The 21,716-nt window shown below is 37.5% G+C and overlaps 1 protein-coding gene across 3 annotated transcripts in view; it reads right to left on the reverse strand.

The window, feature by feature from the left end:
* The window catches only part of RNF217 (ring finger protein 217), a 142,638-nt gene that overhangs the window by 16,156 nt on the left and 104,766 nt on the right, over positions 1–21,716 (reverse strand). For 2 of the 3 annotated variants that reach the window (XR_003521445.2, XM_027602286.2), the window contains exon 4: positions 468–669. Coding sequence is in view for 1 of the 3 variants with exons in the window: in XM_027602286.2 (XP_027458087.1) it covers positions 468–669 (202 nt within the window). In the remaining 2 variants the exon portion in view is untranslated. Of the gene's footprint in view, positions 1–467; positions 670–21,716 lie in introns of those variants that run through there. The other variant, XR_003521446.1, reaches the window with a different exon arrangement.

Consider the following 21,716-nt stretch of genomic DNA (forward strand, 5'->3'; position numbering starts at 1 on the left):
TCACCACCCTGAGCCAAAATCAGGAGTCTGAGGCTTAACCGACTGAGCCACCCAGGGGCTCCATAGGGATTTTCAAAAACTGTATTACACGTCCCCTATGAATGAACAGAATATGTGTGTATGACCTGTTGCTGGCACTGTCAATAGAAAAATAAATGTGATGTCCCTCTCATCAAGTGGCTTACAATAAGGCTTCAGAAATTTAAAAGATGAATTTACATTTCTGCAGTATAATAAGTAACTTTTTTTTTTAAATCTGCTTGCTCATATAAATTGTGTCCTGCTAACAAATTTAAATTTCCATTCTAAACTCAAAAGTAAAGAAAATATCTTCCTCCTGTTTTTGGGTAAAGTCCCCACTGGAATACCTGACAGGTGCTCCGAATTATAATGGCTAATACATTTGAGTTCTCTTATCACCGCTTACTTCCCAGAAAACATCCCTATAAATCATGTCGGATACTCACCACAGACCGACCCTCGCACTAATCTCCTTAGATGAGGTCTCTCTGGGAGGTAGCGATATTTGCAGCCAAATATACTGAGGTTTGATGTGTGGTCTCCAAAGAAACGGAGCTGGCGGTATCTTTCCCCACATCGATAACAAAAATTAGTGTTACATTGTGAGCAGGTCATATGGTCACATCCTTCAGTTCTCTGGATGTGGATCTGTAGCAGTGACAGAGGAAAAGACAAGGAAGTTATTATAATTTTTTAAAAAGTGCAATCTGGCAAGTGTTATCGAACAAACAAGTTTCACCAAAATAAAAGTCTTACATAGCATTCCTGAGGCTGCCAGTTTACTTATAATCACACTGTGCAAGATTGTGTTTGTATCAAATACTTTAACATGTGTAAAGCTCCATAACATTTCAGGTACTCAAGCCGTTGGCTTATTTTGACCAACATGTAAACAGACACATCCCGAAGAAAACTCACTTATCTCTCTAGACATACGCCTAACTCAGTGGTTAGGAGGCAATTTAAAATGCTGTGAAAGTATATTTTGTTTATGCCATGATCAGCAAGAACAAGGTGATTTGAAGAAGGAGAAGAGATGAAGAATATTCCTTAAAGGAAAGGATTAGGCAAAGCTCTGTGTGCATAAATAGGAAGGCACAGAAATCTTTCTTTAAAAAAAAAAAAAGATTTTACTTTTACTTTAAGTAAACTGTACACCCAACATGGGGGCTCAAACTCACAACCTTGAGATCAAGTCACATGCTCTATGGACTGAACCAACCAGGCACCCTGAGTAGGAGTCTTTCTTTGAGGAAGGAAATGATAGCAACTCTAAGTGTATTCACAGTACCATTTCAGTTTCCAAATCTAATGTCATTTGCAAGTATGTTTCCAGGACTGTTTATATAACGCCTTCTGTTAAACTCAGCATCTTCCTCTATTGTTGCTGTCAAGTTACATGTAAATACAGCTTTGCCCAGAATGTAACAAGGATTGTACTCCGATAGTCTACCAGGCACCCAGCATAGGGGTCACTGTCTCAAGCACTGAGGCCATGTTATAATAAAGATATTATTCCTTGAGATATAATTGGATACTTGTCTCAGAATCCTATGGACACTGTATATAAATTGGGGCCATCTTTCATTCAAGTACATGCACCCTTTGTTAGGTGAATAACCATGAAAGAGAACTTAACATTACTTCATAAAGAAAAAGATTTGGTTACACTGTCTAACCCTTATGTGGTTAAAACAGGATCACCAGAAATAGTCTTCCTATTTCACTACAGAGTAGGCATTTGTTATATTCAAGTCACATCCCACTCATTCTTGTTTATTTATATATTTATATATTAGTTCTTTGCTTAGAAAATTTATTTAAAATATCCCTAATACCATTCTGACTATTATAAATTTCTACCCCTGACTTTGCTTTGGGATGAGTGTGTCAGCAAGTGTTTTAATGTAATTGGGAACTTCACAATTAACATGTGAGTCAAACCCACCACTGGTTGCCTCTTTTCAGTGAAGCCGTGGCTGCAGTCCACAACTTTACACAGTTTTTAAAAAGTAAATTCTACACCCAGCATGGAGCTTAAACTCATGACCCCGAGATCAAGAGTTACATGCTCTACCGCCTGAGCCAGCCAGGTGCCCCAACTTTACACATTTCATTTGAAATCCTACTCTCCTTCCCCTGATACACGAGGTAGTTCCCTGAACTTCTGCAGTAAGTACAGTTATATATTTATATTTTTCAAAAACTTCTCAACGATTATGGAAATGAGATCAAATCATCCAGGAAAGAGAGAAGATATTTAATGTGAAAAGAGAAATTTCAAAGTTGGGAGATAAAGTTATCCATTACAAAATATAATCTTATTTCATAGTTTTTGAAAATAAAAATTTTGAAATTGCTGACTTCAAATCACATGCAGTATTTCAGCTTTAGTGATTCAATAACCAAAATTCTGAACTTCAGTTTAAAAGACCATGGATTTTTAGAAGGACTTCTGAGGGTGCTTTTAAAATAACAATACATAGTAATCATAGTAATGGTGAACATCTCATTTGATAATACACATATTTGTGAATCCATCCTCTACCCATCTATCCATCCATCTACCTACCTACCTACCTACCATCCATCTATCCACCTATGTACCTACCTACCATCCATCCACCCATCTGCCTATCTACCTACTACCTACCATCCATCCATCTACCTGTCTACCTACCATCCATCCATCCATCCATCCATCCATCCACCTACTTACCTACCTACCATCTATCCAGCCACCTACCTACCTACCTATCGGAGAGCTTCTAGGCTAGGATAACAATTTTGAAGAAGTAATAATTTAATGAAGGGCAGCACATTACAGACAGCACAACGACTGGACATAACAGGCACTTACTAAATGATAACTGAATGTACTGAGAAAGCAAAGTGTACTAAGTGGTTGGCAGGACATTCGGTATTGAAAATCATTAGGCTGATTATAGGTTAAATGTCCATTCCATCCCAGTGGCTGATTCTTGGCAGGTAAGCTTTAGCTCATAGGCAGGTTGAAAAAATCCGGGCTTTGACTTCATGAATCCTTGTGTTTGAATTCTGGCTCCACAAGCTGTATAAAAAGAGGTTACTTCTTGCTTCAGTTTAGATAATGTTACATGAGAATAAAAATGTGATTTTATATATATATAATATTTTATATATATATATACATATACACACACACACACATATATATATATTATATATATATAGTGCCTAACCCATTGTTTGGCACTTACTGAGTCAGATCAATATAATATTGATTCCATCCATCCCTTCCCCTTTACCCACCTAAAAATGTGAGAAATCAAATGCCTGATCAATGTAACTGCACACCCTCTGATTGCTGGGTAGTCCCCATTCTTATGTTTTCATATAGGTAATTTTAGGTTGATGCTAAACTGGAGAGTACCTTCCTAGATAGGCAAGGACTAGTTTGTAGTCAGGTGCATATTAGCATCTCTGGTCCAGGGTTATTGAAAAATCCTTATTGGTCAATAGAAGCAAAACTTGCTTTTCCTGCTATTGGCCACTTCATCTTTTTAAATTATATTATTTTTTTTCTTTTACTTGACAGTCCAGTAAGAGTGAATCCAGATTCTGTGGGACCTGAAGATTATCTAATTTGAGGGACCCTCCTAAAGGAGAAGAATGTTAATTACAAATACAGTTGACCCTTGAACAACATGAGGGTTAGGGCACTGACCCCCTTGCAGTAAAAACTCTGCCTATAACTTCTGACTCCCCCCAAATTTACTAATAGCCTACTATTGATCAAAAGCCTTACCAATAACATAAGTAGTCGATTAACACATATTTTGTATATTTTATGTATTATATGCTATATTCTTATAATATAGTAAGTTAGTGAAAAGAAAATGTTATTAAGAAAATCATAAGGAAGGGGGCGCCTGGGTGGCTCAGTCAGTTAAGCGTCTGCCTTCGGCTCAGGTCATGATCCCAGGGTCCTGGGATCGAGCCCCAGGTCGGGCTCCCTGCTCAGCGGGGAGCCTGCTTCTCTCTCCTCCCCGCTTGTGCACTCTCTCGCTATCTCTGTCACTATCTCTGTCTCTCTCTCTCAAATAAATAAATAAAATCTTTAAAAAATAAAAAAAAAGAAAATCATAAGGAAGAGAAAATATATTTATGGTGAATCTGCACAGTTCAAACCTATATTGTTCAAGAGCCAACTGCTCAAGTTAGATGCGAGGCTTAAGAAGGGACTTGTACAGGTGAGGGTCTCTAAGGCTTAAGCCCGTTAGCTTCCTGAGAATTTCTCGCCTAGTCCAGTACTTCCCCTCTTGTGCCTGTTTCTGTGAACGATTCTGAAGAACGATTCCTGTCACCACAACCATTTCATAGTCATGGCATTCAGGAATAATAGAGGTCAAAGTTTCTAGTGGACCCTTGAACTATTTGTGATCCTTCTTTAAACCCCTGAGCACTAGGAGAAACCATGTTCAAAGACAACTGCTGAGCACCCAAAATAAAGGTTACTTCACTGTTTACTCAACAAATTTCTTGGTCACATAGCATTGTGCTGTATGTGACCTATAAAGGGAAAAGGACTAATATTTGTTTAGAGCCCATTATGTGCCAAACACTGTACATAGATTAGAACCTTTAAGCCTCATAACCGCACCATAAGACTGGCATTCTTATTCATAACCTGAGATCAGAAAAGTAATCTGCTTGAGTGAATGGAGAAAGGATTTTGATTCATGTCTGTTTCTTTGTTATGCTAAGCAGCCTCTTATTATAAACTTAAAGATAAAAACAGAGGGTCAATAGTGTCCTTTGCTAACTGACAGCACAACCTTTGTGTTAGTCAAACAAACGTGTGTGCTCTTACACACAAGGCATATCTTGAAGTTTTCCACTTGTTTTAGCTGCTCTCTGGACCAATTTACATTCTTCCTGTAACACAATATCCAAGCTTTTTCTGACAGGAGACATTTATTAATAAGTTAAGCTTGTCACTGACATTCACTTGGCTCAAAATTTCACATACAGTTGTCACTGCCATTTTATATCTGCTTGTAACATTGCTTCATTGGGTTCTAAAATCTTCATGTGGCATATTTATTATTTCATTCAAATAGTAAAGACTATAATTTCTAGTCTCTTTGAACAGTCTTCCCTTCTCTCTCTCCCTTTTTAAAGATTATATTGTTAAGTAATCTCTACACCCAACATTGGGCTCAAACTTACAAGTCCAAGATCAAGACCAGGCACCCCTTTCCTTATTGCTAAAATAATATTCTGAACAGAGGAGGCAACTAAAATATTGTTAGTCCAATAATCTTTCCGCACAGGGAGTGATAAAATTTTAAGCTCTATAGTAACCTTGTACATTGCAGGATTATATGGTTCTAAAGATTAATTTGAATATCTTACACAAAACAGGCAATGATTTAATTATGAAAAAGTGGTTTCATAATTTATCAGCCTTCAAGTACACAGTGCTTCGTTTTATACTATTGTAACTATCTCTTGATTATTTATATTTCACAATTTGATAATTACAGAGAAATGAACTGACACAATGTGAATTACTATGCAACAGGAGACATTACTTTTCACATGTGCTAAGCAAGTTGTAATTTTGAACTCCTAACACCCAGGGGATAATAAATTTCATGTGCTAAATGAGTGCCCTAAGTATATTGTTAAAGGTCACCTTTTGACAATGCCATCTTTGTTTTTAGAACATAAAGCCTGAAAACATGCTTTAGATTATATTTACATAAAGTACATTTTATTTCTCAATGAAGCTGTTTTTACTCAGTATTATAGCTTCAAAATATTCATCATTTTATCTCTGCTACAAAACACTAATTGAACATCAAAATTCTGGTTTTACTTAAGAGATGGAGACAAAGTATGACAGACAAGAAACTCCTAATCTATTAGATCAAATTGACTACTCATAAACCACAACTCTCATTTGATTTGTTGTTACTCACAGGGTTTCTTCTCTCCATCTATAATAAATAAGAGTGACTGATACTTAAAAAGTTGAATATTTAAACACTAAATGTTGCTTAGACCTCTCTAAACTTGTAAGTCATGAAATGAAATGTTCAGAATATACTAGATATTTCTTTAAAAAGAGCTTGAGGGGTGCATGGCTGGCTCAGTCGGTTAAGCGTCTGCCTTTTGCTCAGGTCATAATCTCAGGATCCTGGAATCTTGAGCCCAGCATAGCTGGGCTTCCCGCTCAGTGGGGAGTCTCCTTCTCCTTCTCCCTCTGCCCCTCCCTGAACCTTCCCCACTCATGCTCTTTCTCTCAAATAAATAAAAAATATTAAAAAAAAATAAAAAGAGCTTGATAGTAAATCCACTTTATAGTTGGTCAGAAATGACAACATGGACCTTTTTTGAGTCTATGACATTCCTCATAGGGCTAATATATTAACACCTATAATAAGGTATTAATTATAAAAACCATACATGTATATATTTTAGTATCTGCCATCCTCAAGTTGTTTACATTTTGTTTACTAAAATGCCCACAAAGTATCTAAAAAATAGAAGTAGAATCCAGCCATTAATTTTCATATAGATTCTACTCAATCATAAGGTGGAAGAATGACAATAAATGAACTGCTAAATATCTAACTATTTTATAATTAAATCAGTACACATCCCTTTGGTGCCTGGGCGGCTTAGTCTGTTGAGCGTCCGACTCTTGGTTTAGGCTCAGGTTGTGATCTCATGGGTTCTGGGATCAAGTCCCATATCGGGCTCCTTGCTCAGCGGGTAGCCTGCTTCTCTCTCTCCCTCTTCCTGCCTCTGCCCTGCTTGTGTGCTCTCTCTCTCTGACTAATGAATAAATAAAAAAATCTTTTTTAAAAAAGCAAACATATACACAAACCTTCAAAGATCTGATAAAAATATTATGAACCTATAATTCTTGTCCAACTATAAAATAAATAATATATGAGGGCAGAAATAAAACATTTCCAGAGATGCTAAGACTCCTCTGTACCTTCTCTAGGGCAACCACTTAAGGAAGGACTTTAGTAAGTGAATGAAGGTGAAATTCAAGAAAGGTCATTTAAGAACCTACAAAATATGTTGCAAGAAGTCTCAGAGATAAAGCTGGAAAGCAATCAGTCTAATTTAAAATAGAAAGTCAGGTGGTTTAAAGAACATCTCCAAAAAATAACAACGGAATATATACCAAGCACTAAAATTCCTGAGGAGTAAATATTAAAAAACATGGTAATTAAAGTGGGCATTTCTACTCTCAATAGAGGAAAAAGAAAAACAATGAGAACTTCCAGGAAAAACAAAACAAATGGCATGTAAGTTCCAAATATGAGGTGTAACAAAATATGGCACAATTGAGTGATTGATAGTGAGCAAGGACACTAGAGGCATTTTTCCTAGAAGTTGTGAATTCACAGAAAAGATAATGTAATCCTAATTCCATAATTATATGTTCTTGATTGTGGAAACACACATTGGTTTTAAATGTTAGAATCATCCTTTAGAAAAAAAAAACCAGAAGTATTAAATGTTATATTAGAATAGAATGTGAATGTTATTAAATTTAACAATATAAAAACAAAGTTACAGCTTATAGAGAATGGGAAATAAGGAAGAAGAAGAAAGAACTATAGGAGGGCTAGATCCTCATATATCATCTAAAGTTGTTAGAATATTGAACAGATGTTTGAGTACATTATTTAAAGGTAAAAGATAATCAAAAGAAGAACTAAAGTAATATCAAAAATTGGAAGGAGAAGAAAGGAAGGGGATACATAAGTGAAATGAGTGGTCACCTCTATGATAGTAGACTACATTGCAAAAACAAATAAGATGTCAACTGCAAAATTATTTGGTGTCTCCTGCTGTGTTAGCTTCTTGAAGCCAATACTCTGATAACTTTAGTTGTCTTCCAATGCACTGGTTTTCTTTGTTATAGAGAATTTCATATATATTTCAAGTTAAATCTTGTGACTTACTCATGATGACAAAGTCTTTTTTTAAAAAAGATTTTATTTATTTATTTGAGAGAGAGAGAGAGAGAGAATGAGCCGGGGGAAGGGAGCACGGGGAGGGACAGAGGGAGACGGAGAAGCAGACTCCCGCTGAGCAGGGAGCCCCGACAGTACTCAATCCCAGGGTCCTAGGATCATGACCTGAGCCAAAGGCAGATACTTAACCAACAGAGCCACCCAGGTGCCTGACAAAGTCTTTGAAGAAGAGTGTAGAGTACTGTCCAATGCTTATTCCCCAGAGGAGAACTGTACCTCTAGATTAGCCCCTAATTTTCTTTCTTCTTCTTCCCCATACTTCCCTTGACCCCATGCTGATGTTCTCAAAAATCTTCAGATGCCAATTCTGCCCTCTTTCTCCCTTCCTTCACATTCATCTTCATCCCTTCCTCTCTGTGACAGTATCCCCTTAGCCTGCCAATATCTCAGGTGTCTCCCCAATCTGATAAATCCTTCCTGTAATTCTGCACGACCTTCTGACCAGTGATTACCCTCACCCTTCCATCTTTCCAAGGTTCTTATTTTTTTAAATTTTTTAATTATTATTTTAAAAATTTCATTATGTTCTGTTAATCACCATACATTACATCGTTAGTTTTTGATGTAGTGTTCCATGATTCATTGTTTGCGTATAACACCCAGTGCTCCATGCAATACATGCCCTCTTTAATACCCATCACCAGACTAACCCATCCCCCCACCCCCCTCCCCTCTAGAACCCTCAGTTTGTTTCTCAGAGTCCATAGTCTCTCATGGTTCGCCTCCCCCTCTGATTTCCGCCTCTTCATTTTACCCTTCCTACAATCTTCTTCTTCTTTTTTTTAACATATAATGTATTATTTGTTTCAGAGGTACAGCTCTGTGATTCAACAGTCTTACACAATTCACAGCGCTCACCATAGCACGTACCCTCCTCAATGTCTATCACCCAGCCACCCCATTCCTCCCACCCTCCACCACTCCAGCAACCCTCAGTTCGTTTCCTGAGATTAAGAATTCCTCATATCAAAAAAAAAAAAAAGAATTCCTCATATCAGTGAGATCATATGATACATGTCTTTCTCTGATTGACTTATTTTGCTCGGCATAATACCCTCCAGTTCCATCCACGTCGTTGCAAATGGCAAGATTTCATTCCTTCTGTATTCCAGTGTGTGTGTGTGTGTGTGTGTGTGTGTGTGTGTGCGCACGCGTGTGTGCACGCATGTGTGTGTCTTTAACCATTCATCTGTCAATGGACATCTTGGCTCTTTCCACACTTTGGCTATTGTGGACATTGCTGCTATAAACATCAGGGTGCACGTACCTCTTTGGATCACTACATTTGTATCTTTGGGGTAAATACCCAGGAGTGGCAATTGCTGGGTCATATGGTAGCTCTATTTTCAACTTTTTGAGGAACCTCCATACTGTTTTCCAGAGTGGCTGCACCAGCTTGCATTCCCACCAACAGTGTAGGAGGGTTCCCCTTTCTCCACATCCTCTCCAACATCTGTCGTTTCCTGAACTGTTAATTTTAGCCATTCTGACTGGTGTGAGGTGGTATCTCATTGAGGTTTTGATTTGGATTTCCCTGATGCCAAGGGATGTTGAGCACTTTTTCATGTGTCTGTTGGCCATTTGGATGTCTTCTTTGCAAAAATGTCTGTTCATGTCTTTTGCCCATTTCTTGATTGGATTATTTGTTCTTTCGGTGTTGAGTTTGATAAGTTCTTTATAGATTTTGGATACTAGCCCTTTATCTGATATATCATTTGCAAATATCTTCTCCCATTCTGTTGGGTTGTCTTTTGGTTTTGTGGACCGTTTCTTTTGCTGTGCAAAAGCTTTTTATCTTGATGAAGTCCCAATAGTTCATTTTTGCCCTTGCTTCCCTTGCCTTTGGCGATGTTTCTAGGAAGAAGTTGCTCCGGAGGAGGTCGAAGAGGTTGCTGCCTCTGTTATCCTCTAGGATTTTGATGGATCCCTGTCTCACATTTAGGTCTTTCATCCATTTTGAGTCTATTTTTGTGTGTGGTGTAAGGAAATGGTCCAGTTTCATTCTTCTGCATGTGGTTGTCCAATTTTCCCAACACCATTTGTTGAAGAGACTGTCATTTTTCCACTGGACATTCTTTCCTGCTTTGTCGAATTTTAGTTGAGCATAGAGTTGAGGGTCCATTTCTGGGCTCTCTATTCTGTTCCATTGATCTATGTGTCTGTTTATGTGCCAGTACCAAACTGTCTTGATGATGATAGCTTTGTAATAGAGCTTGAGGTCTGGAATTGTGATGCCACATTTCTTTTTCAACATTTCTCTGGCTATTTGGGTCTTTTCTGGTTCCATACAAATTTTAGGATTATTTGTTCCATTTCTTTGAAAAAAGTGGATGGTATTTTGATAGGGATTGCATTAAATGTGTAGATTGCTCTAGGTAGTATTGACATCTTCACAATATTTGTTCTTCCAATCCATGAACATGGAAAGTTTTTCCATTTCTTTGTGTTTTCCTCAATTTCTTTCATGAGTATTTTATAGTTTTCTGAGTACAGCTTCTTTGCCTCTTTGGTTAGTTTTATTCCTAGGTATCTTATGGTTTTGGGTGCAATTGTAAATGGGATCGACTCCTTAATTTCTCTTTCTTCTGTCTTGTTGTTGGTGTATAGGAATGTCACTGCTTTCTGTGCATTGATTTTATATCCTGCCACTTTACTGAATTCTTGTATGAGTTCTAGCAGTTTGGGGTGGAGTCTTTTGGGTTTTCCACATACAGTATCATATCATCTGCAAAGAGTGAGAGTTTGACTTCTCAATTGGTACCAAAATATTGGGATCATTCCCTGCATATTTTCGGACCACAATGCTTTGAAACTAGAACTCAATCACAAGAGGAAAGTTGGAAAGAACTCAAATATATGGAGGCTAAAGAGCATCCTACTAAAGAATGAATGGGTCAACCAGGAAATTAAAGAAGAATTTAAAAAATTCATGGAAACAAATGAAAATGAAAACACAAGTGTTCAAAATCTTTGGGATGCAGCAAAGGCAGTCCTAAGAGGAAAGTATATAGCAATACAAGCCTTTCTCAAGAAACAAGAAAGGTCTCAAATACACAACCTTACCCTATACCTAAAGGAGCTGGAGAAAGAACAGCAAATAAAGTCTAAACCCAGCAGGAGAAGAGAAATAATAAAAATCAGAGCAGAAATCAATGAAATAGAAACCAAAAGAACAGTAGAACAGATCAATGAAACTAGGAGCTGGTTCTTTGAAAGAATTAATAAGATTGATAAACCCCTGTCCAGACTTATCAAAAAGAAAAGAGAAATGATCCAAATAAATAAAATCATGAATGAAAGAGGAGAGATCACAACCAACACCAAAGAAATACAATTATAAGAACATATTATGAGCAACTACATGCCAGCAAATTAGATAATCTGGAAAAAATGGATGCATTCCTAGAGATGTATCAACTACCAAAACTGAACCAGGAAGAAATAGAAAACCTGAACAGACCTATGACCACCAAGGAAATTGAAGCAGTCATCAAAAATCTCCCAAGAAACAAGAGCCCAGGGCCAGATGGCTTTCCAGGGGAATTCTACCAAACATTTAAAGAAGAATTAATACCTATTCTTCTGAAACTCTTCCAAAAAATAGAAATGGAAGGAAAACTTCCAAACTCGTTTTATGAGATCACCATTACCTTGATCCCAAAACCAGACAAAGACCCCATCAAAAAGGAGAATTACAGACCAATTTCCCTGATGAACATGGATGCAAAAATTCTCACCAAAATACTAGCCAATAGAATCCAACAGTACATTAAAAGGATTATTCGCCACAACAAAGTGGGATTTATTCCTGGGCTGCAAGGTGGTTCAACATTTGCAAATCAATCAATGTGATACAATACATTAATAAAAGAAAGAACAAGAACCACATAATCCTCTCAATAAATGCAGAAAAAGCATTTGACAAAGTACAGCATCCTTTCTTGATCAAAACTCTTCAGAGTATAGGGATAGAGGGTACATATCTCAATATCATAAAAGCCATCTATGAAAAACTCACAGCGAGTATCATTCTCAATGGGGAAAAATTGAGAGCTTTCCCCCTAAGGTCAGGAGCACAGCAGGGATGTCCACTATCACCACTGCTATTCAACATAGTACTAGAAGTCCTAGCCACAGCAATCAGACAACAAAAAGAAATAAAGGGCATCCGAATCGGCAAAGAAGAAGTCCAATGTTCTTAAAAGAATATACTCACAGCTTTTCTTATTTACCTCTTAATCCTTCTTCAGTTGACTGTAACCCCATGTTACTGAAACATCCAGATCAGTTGTCTTTCTCCAGAAAAGATTCATTCATTCATTCATTCATTCATTTACTCAATAAGTATTTATTTATTCATTGATAGAATCTGACATGGCTCCTGCGCTTAAGGAGTTTGTTGTCTGAGGTGTAGACAGACATTAATCAATAGTACAGATAAATAATCACTCATAAGCTAAGGCAAATGCTATGAAGGAAAAGGACAAGATATGAAGAGAATACTGAATAGGAGGAGCTTGGTCTGGTCTGATGGTTAGAAGAGGCTTCTCCAAGAAAGCAACATTGATCTGGGAAATGAAGGACAAGTAGCAGTGCACCAATTAAGTGTCCTCAGACGTAGGGAGTACATTCCTAGCACAGCATCTTCATGGCACCATATCCATGAAATGAGAAGCAACCTGTACCAGCCATGTCATAGCATTTCTCGTTCTACATTTTAAAACTCTTAATTATCTGTATCCCTCTGCTCAAATGCTCTAATCTCCTAGTTGATAAGCTCGAAAAGGGCCCTAGATCACATATATCTTGTCTGTTCTTTTATTTAAAGGAACTTGCATAGGTCCTGTCACATAGCATGTTCTCAATAAATATTTACTAAAAGAACAAATGAATATTATCCATGTCCCTCTAATGGCCAAGTCCAATAAACATGTCTTTTTTTTAAAGATTTATGTATTTATTTGAGAGAGAGAGAGAGATGCATGTGTGGGGGGGGAAGGGCAAAGGAAGAGAGAGAATCCTCAAGGAGACTCCCTGCTGAGTGTGGATTCCAGCTCTGTGGGGCTTGATCCCAGGACCCTGAGATCACGATCTGAGCTGAAACCAAGAGTCTGCTGCCCAACTGACTGAGCCATCCAGGTGCCCCAATAAACATCTTTTAAGTTCTTATGGTATCTCTCAGTGGCATTTAACTGGTTGACCACTACTTCCTTCTGACCTTTGATATACTCTTCCTTCAATGCCACCTTTTTTCCAGGTTCTCTTTTCTCTCTCAGGTTCCCATTTCTTCACTTATCCCTTAATTCTACCCATGACTCACCACATTGCACATACTCTTTGGGGGATCTTTTCCATATTCAAATGGTTCCAACTTCCCTCCACTGGATCTCATTTCTTCACTTACAGTGTGGACCTGGCTCCTGAGCTTTAGACTCATGTAACAAGTGTTTGTGGGTCATATGTACCCATACTCCTTACAGCCATTTCAAAGTCAAATAAGCAAAACCAAGCTAATCATCATTTCACAGCCCCCTATCCCAACAACAACAAAATAAAACCAGGTTGAGCTTCATTATTTTATCTTAGTTTATGGTATCACTATCGATTTAGACACCCAAACTAAATATTTGGTGGTTATTCTCTTCTTACATCACACATCCACATATAATCATCAAGGTCAGACAGATTTAGCCAAAGATATTTATCTAATCCTTCTCTTCTTCTCCAGCCTCTTCACCACTAACTTAGCTCATACTGTCATCACTTCCTTCTAGGTGTCTACAACTAACCTCATAGAATCAATAGCAACCAACCTAAAATATAAATCGGACACCAGCCCCCTGCCTACAACTTTTCAGACTGGAGGCTAAAGCCAAGTTTCTTAACTTTGCATGCAAAACCCAGACTTCTGTTTGCTTCAACAGCCCCACCTTTTACCACTTCCTTCTGTGAACTTTACTCTCAGGGAACCACAAAGTGCTTGTGGCTCCTGCACAGAGTACACATTTCCTGGCTCTGTGCCCTGGTACTTTTAGTTGTAATAATCTCACTCCTGGATACCTTTTATCATGCCCAAATCCATCCAATAATCCTTAAAAACTCTCCCTCGATTCTTCAAGATGAATGAGATATCCCTTTAACCATGAACCTTCTAATAATACTCTATGCCAAGCCCTACTGGAGTGCGACAATGTTTGATCATTGTCATTGTGATGTCTGTGTCTCCCCTTCTGTGAGTTTCAGAGAAAAAGGACCATGTTTTGCAGAGCACGTAATGAACTCTCACTAAAAATCCTTATGAGGAAAGAAAAATGGCATTTATTCATTCAACAATTTTCAATCTCAGCTGCAAAATATATCCACTATTTTATTTAAAATTTTTTTTATTTAAATTCAACTTAATTAACACATAGTGTGTTGTTAGTTTCAGAGGTAGAATTTAGTGATTCATCAGTGCTCATCACAAGTGCCCTCCTTAATGCCCATCACCCAATTATCCCATACCCCCACCCACCTCTCCTCCAGCAACCCTCAGTTTGCTTCCTATAGTACAAGTCTCTTATGGTTTGCCTCCCTCTCTGTTTTCATCTTTTCTTATTTCACCTGTTTTATTTCTTAAATTCCAGAAAACAAAAAGAAATAAAAGGCATCCAAATCCTCAAAGAAGAAGTCAAAATTTCACTCTTCACAGACAACACAATACTCTGTGTAGAAAGCCCAAAAGACTCCACCAAAAAATTGCTAGAACTGATACAGGAATTCAGCAAAGTCTCAGGATATAAAATCAATGCACAGAAGTCAGTTGCATGTCTATACACTAACAATGAGGCAGAAGAAAAAGAAATCAAGGCGTCTATTCCATTTACAAGGGCACTAAAAACCATAAGATACTAGGAATAATTCTAACCAAAGAATTAAACGATCTATATCCACTATTTTACACAGTGACAAGTAATATGGCACTATGAAGAAAAATATAAAGCATTTATGGGGCATATTACCTATTGAAATAGGGGAAGGTGGTTACTGAGAAGCTGAATTTTGCTGGAAGACATGAAGGGAGAGAAAGGCCTTGCAGACAGCTGGGGAAAGAATATTCCAGACAAAGGGAAGAACAAGTATGGAGACCCTCAGAGGGGAACATGCTTGATGCTTTTGGAGGAGAGCGAGGAGGGCAATGTGGCGAGAGGAGCAGGACGAAGTAGAAGACAAGGTCAAAGGAATAATGGGGTAGGAGTGTGTCCAGACTGTGACAAGTTGCAGGGTCATTATAAGCTTTTGTTCTGCATGAGACGGGAGCCATAAGAAGATATTTTAATTTTTGAATGGAGCACAATTTGAAAGCCACTGCACATGTATTTGTAGGGGTGTGTGAAATGCTAGAGAACTGCAGGATTATCTATGAGAGCCAACATTAATACTCCAAATTCTTTCTTCGGCAACCACAGGACCACATAGCTACAGTTCAGATATTAGAGCCTGCGGACATAGCTTTTGAGCTAATTTTATGTGAACAGGAGCAAATTAATAACTTTCTCTGAATCAATACATTCTTGCCTACAGCATCCTATTACAGGATTTAAGAGAATAAAATATTTGAAGGGAAATATAATGACAAGTAAATTCCCTTAATTCCAAATTCACAATAAATTATGAATGAACATAATTCACTTTCCCCTGCCTGCTTTTTGGTTCAGTTACTTAACCTCACTGAAACAGTTTTTACATCTTGAAATGATGGTAATTACCCCTTCCTCACTACTTCCTTTGGAGATTTAAATGAGACAACAAATGTAACCTACATACTACTGAGCCTATCATTTTATTATTATTGTGTAATACCTTGAAGTTTTATACAAAGGCACTTAATAATTGAGATCTGGATGGCACACTGAAATCATCTGAGTATCGTATCTGAGGATTTGATGAGACAATGTATGTATAAAACCACAATGGGGTCCCAATAGTTCATTTTTGCCCTTGCTTCCCGTGCTTTTGGAGATGTTTCTAGGAAGAAGTTGCTGCAGTGGAGGTTGAAGAGGTTGCTGCCTCTGTTATCCTCTAGGATTTTGATGGACCCCTGTCTCACATTTAGGTCTTTCATCCATTTTGAGTCTATTTTTGTGTGTGGTGTAAGGAAATGGTCCAGTTTCATTCTTCTGCATGTGGTTGTCCAATATTCCCAACACCATTTGTTGAAGAGACTGTCTTTTTTCCATTGGACATTCTTTCCTGCTTTGTCGAAAATTAGTTGACCGTAGAGTTGAGGGTCCATTTCTGGGCTCTCTATTCCATTCCATTGATATATGTGTCTGTTTTGGTGCCAGTACCATACTATCTTGATGATGACAGCTTTGTAATAGAGCTTGAAGTCCGGAATTGTGATGCCACCAGCTTTGGTTTTCTTTTTCAACATTCCTCTGGCTATTCGGGGTCTTTTCTGGTACCATACAAATTTTAGGATTATTCCATTTCTTTGAAAAAAGTTGATGGTGTTTTGATAGGGATTGCATTAAATGTGTAGATTGCTCTAGGTAGCATTGACATCTTCACAATATTTTTCTTCCAATCCATGAGCATGGAACATTTTTCCATTTCTTTGTGTCTTCCTCAATTTCTTTCATGAGTATTTTATAGTTTTCTGAGTACAGCTTCTTTGCCTCTTTGGTTAGATTTATTCCTAGGTATCTTAAAGCTTTTGCACAGCAAAGGAAACAGTCAATAAAACCAAAAGACAACCTGACAGAATGGGAGAAGATATTTGCAAATGACATATTAGATAAAGGGCTAGTATCCAAAATCTATAAAGAACTTATCAAACTCAACACCCAAAGAACAAATAATCCAATCAAGAAATGGGCAAAAGACATGAACAGACATTTTTGCAAAGAAGACATCCAAATGGCCAACAGACACATGAAAAAGTGCTCAACATCCCTTGGCATCAGGGAAATCCAAATCAAAACCTCAATGAGATACCACCTCACACCAGTCAGAATGGCTAAAATTAACAGTTCAGGAAACGACAGATGTTGGAGAGGATGTGGAGAAAGGGGAACCCTCCTACACTGTTGGTGGGAATGCAAGCTGGTGCAGCCACTCTGGAAAACAGTATGGAGGTTCCTCAAAAAGTTGAAAATAGAGCTACCGTATGACCTAGCAATTGCCACTCCTGGGTATTTACAATAGTATTGTAAATTGTATTTAAGATACAAATGTAGTGATCCGAAGGGGTACATGTACCCTGATGTTTATAGCAGCAATGTCCACAATAGCCAAAGTATGGAAAGAGCCAAGATGTCCATCAACAGATGAATGGATAAAGAAGATGTGATACACACACACACACACACACACACACACACACACACACACACACACACACACACACACACAGTGGAATATTATGCAGCCATCAAAAGGAATGAAATCTTGCCATTTGCAACAACGTGGATGGAACTGGAGGGTATTATGCTAAGCAAAATAAGTCAATCAGAGAAAGATAATGTATCATATGATTTCACTGATATGAGGAATTCTTAATCTCAGGAAACAAACTGAGGGTTGCTGGAGTGGTGGAGGGTGGGAGGGATGGGGTGGCTGGGTGATAGACATTGGGGAGCGCTGTGAATTGTGTAAGACTGATGAATCACAGACTTGTACCTCTGAAACATATAATACATTATATGTTTAAAAAAAAAGATAGTAGGAAGGGAAAGATGAAGGGGGGAAAATCGGAGGGCAAGATGGACCATGAGAGACTATGGACTCTGAGAAACAAACTGAGGGTTCTAGATGGGAGGGGGGTGTGGGGATGGGTTAGCCTGGTGGTGGGTATTAAAGAGGGCACATATTGCATGGAGCACTGGGTGTTATACGCAAACAATGAATCATGGAACACTACATCAAAAACTAATGATGTAATGTATGGTGATTAACATAACATAATAAAATAAAATAAAATAAAATTCAATGGAGACTGACATGTAGTAAATATCAGTATAATTAATATTATTAATTAATAACTGTGCTGATACCAAGGCATTTTTATGAATAAAATACAGATGGTACATATTATTCAGCAAACCCTGTTAATAGTTTGGCATTTCTTTTTAAAAAAAGAAAAGTGACCGAGGCACCTGGGTGGCTTAGTGGGTTAAGTGTCTGCCTTCAGCTCAGGTCATGATCTCAAGGTCCTGGGATCCAGCCCCAGATTGGGTTCCCGGCTCAGCTAGGAGCCTGCTTCTCCCTCTCCCTCTGCCCGCCCCACCCTCCCAGCTCATGCTCTCTCTCTCTTCCTGTCTCTCTCTCAAATAAATAAAATCAAAAAAAAAAAAAAAGAAAAGAAAAGTGACTGTCCTGTCACCTAGAAATAGGGAGTATGTTGACCCTGGAATAAAATAAATGACTTATTTACCCATTAATCGTGAATCACATTACATATTAGCCTATGAAAATATATAATTTCCCAGTTAATTATCTTTATTCAATGTCTTGTAAAGTGCCCTAAACAGAGATGTGAGATTATTTATACCAGAGGAAAATTAAGGTGGTCAGCTGCATGTAATCTAGTCACTTGTGACTAGATTTGTTACCACATTACACAAATGTTTATTTAAATATTTCTCTAATCTGACATTAAGTGAGAAGGTAATTTTGGGGGAGGGATGTTTGAGGATATTCCTCTTCAATTTTCCAAATTAAAAAGTAGCTGACCGGGGCTTCTGGGTTGCTCGGTGGGTTAATAAGCTTCCAACTCTCGACTCTTGACTTATCTCTCCATGTGCTTGGGATTCCCTTTGTCATTCTCCCTAGGCCCCTAGCCCCCACGCTCTCTCTCTCTCTCCCTCTCGAATAAGTAAATAAATCTTAAAAAAAACGCTGACCATTTTGAGAAATATTAACACGAATTTTGGTTTAGAAAGCCCAGTATGCTAAGCAACACTTAACTTTTACCCGAGGAAGGGAAAAATATGTAACAGTCAAATCCTTAGAGGTCGTGCAGGCAAATAGAGATGGTTGAATGGCTTCAAAAAGCTATGATGTTATCATCCTTCGGTTTCCTTGTTAGATTTCACTATTCACAATTCACACAGAATCACAAACTATTCCAAACATTTTAAAATTAAAGTTATTAATGTAACAGGCATATATGGATTCACCATCCACATGTAATAATGTCAACATAGTATAATATTTGTTTCAGAAATATTTTTGAAGCGATAACATTTCCTTTATATATACTGCTTTCTTTACACAACTGTTTAACCTTCTGCTTGCTTTAAAGTGGCCTGCCACACATTCTTGGGTAAAAGGGTCTAAAGGTGTGTCCACCTCTCTTTTAAAAGTACATTTGTGGGGCACCTGGGTGGCTCAGTCTCTTAAGTGTCTGCCTTTGGCTCAGGTCATGATCTCAGGGTCCTGGGATTGAGCCCCGCATCGGGCTCCCTGCTCCGTGGGAAGCCTGCTTCTCCCTCTCCCACTCCCCCTGCTTGTGTTCCCTCTCTTGCTGTGTCTCTCTATGTCAAATAGATAAATAAAATATTTTTTAGAAAAAGAAAGTACATTTGTTAAAAAAAAATACTCAGAAGGCAGAAAACTGGCCTTTGGAAAAATGGAGTTTTAACAAGTCAACACTTCACAAAGGAAAAACACAATATGGCTAACAATCAAAATCTGGTTAAGACAATATTAATTGACTAATATTAAACCTTTTGGGAATAACCAGAAGACTAGATCATTAATCATTTTTGCAAAGTTTTCATCCACATTCTTGAAGGCTTCATAACTGTTTTTATCTAAAATGAAGCTTATTAAAATATTAGACAATATTAGAAATTTCTAATTCTTCTTTTAAAATCTATAATTATTCATGCCTTTAGAAACATCCAGCTGGGGTTTTGCTATCACTTGACAACAAATTTTTAATAAATTAAATATTTATTTTAAAATTTCCTAAAATAAACAGATTTTTTAAAAAGCATGTGTTCAGGGGCGCCTGGGTGGCTCAGTCATTAAGCGTCTGCCTTCGGCTCAGGTCATGATCCCAGGGTCCTGGGATCGAGCCCCACATTGGGCTCCCTGTTCCGCAGGAAGCCTGTTTCTCCCTCTCCCACTCCCCCTGCTTGTGTTCCCTCTCTCGCTATGTCTCTCTCTGTCAAATAAATAAATAAAATCTTTAAAAAAAAAAGAAAACATAATAAAACACCATTTGCACTTAAAAATGGTTAAGATGGTAAATTTTTGTTTTCACCACGATACAAACAGCACCATTTGACTCAATATTGTTTCCAAAAAACCTCATTACAATTTAAATCTAAAGTATATATGTGAAATTGCCAACAAAATGTGTTTACTCAATTGTTTTGTATTACCTTATGTTTCTTAATTTTTAGGTATGCATCTCACTTTTCATTTTCTTTGGATTAGCAATTCTTTTTCTTAATTAACTCAGAATTTAATGTCTAATCTGTGCTGTAAGACATAGTCTCAAAATGAATTTTTACATGAAATTGAACAAATATTTTAATACCTTCAACAAAACTGATGTCCCCTGCTTGCTTTAAATTTAAACTAAAAATTATCATAAACCAGACTTAGTTTTGTAGTAACTATGTTCAAGAAAGACATTTTAAAATTAACATATATTTTCTGTAGGCTAAGAATTTATTAAGACAGAAAACATGTTTTTAAAATAAAAAATAGGGCGCCTGGGTGGCTCAGTTGGTTAAGCAACTGCCTTCGGCTCAGGTCATGATCCTGGAGTCCCGGGATCGAGTCCCACGTTGGGCTCCCTGCTCAGCAGGGAGTCTGCTTCTCCCTCTGACCCTCCTCCCTCTCATGCTGTCTCTCATTCTCTCTCTCGCAAATAAACAAAATCTTTAAAAAAAAATTTAAGATAAAAAATAGTGTTCACTTTGGCAGCACACACACTAATACTTAAGATAAAAAATAGCATTGGGCTGCCTGGGTGGCTCAGTAGGTTGTGTTTGACTCTTGATTTTGGCTCAGGTCATGGGCTCAGGGTTGTGAGATTCAGTCCTGGTCGGACTCCCCACTCTGCGGGGAGTCTGCTTGACTTTCCCTCTCCCTCTGCCCCTCCTTCTGCCCTGGCACACATGCATATGCATACTCGCACACACACTCTCTCTTTAAAATAAATAAATAAATCTTTTTTTAAAAAGGTAAAAAGTAATGTCTCATAAGTGGAGAATAGTATGAATTAAGAAGCAATGAGATTTAAATAAAAATGGCTAGGTAAAGTTAATCTTACTATGCTGCTATTAATTTTTTATAAAAATGTCTTATAAATAAATAACTTCCAGAAACATTTCTATATTTTTACCTTACTATAAAAAAAATCCCACATCTTAATCACATGTGGAAGAAAAATATTTCAATACTAATTCTTGTCATCTGCCAAAATTCAATTATAAATCATAATTTTGACTTCTCAGCATAAGTCAAATCTCTTCATAATATTATACCATATATTAAACTGGTCTTTCCACTTGAGCAAATGGTAAAAACTCATTATGGGAGACATTTATAAGTGAAGTAGTTTCATTTGGAATGCTAACTAAAATAGGTTATCAAAATGTGTTTGGATGGATACCTTTGACAAAAGCCTAATCATTTAATACTCCCCAA

Source organism: Zalophus californianus, chromosome 7 (assembly GCF_009762305.2).
Source record: "Zalophus californianus isolate mZalCal1 chromosome 7, mZalCal1.pri.v2, whole genome shotgun sequence".
NCBI classification, from domain to species: domain Eukaryota; kingdom Metazoa; phylum Chordata; class Mammalia; order Carnivora; family Otariidae; genus Zalophus; species Zalophus californianus.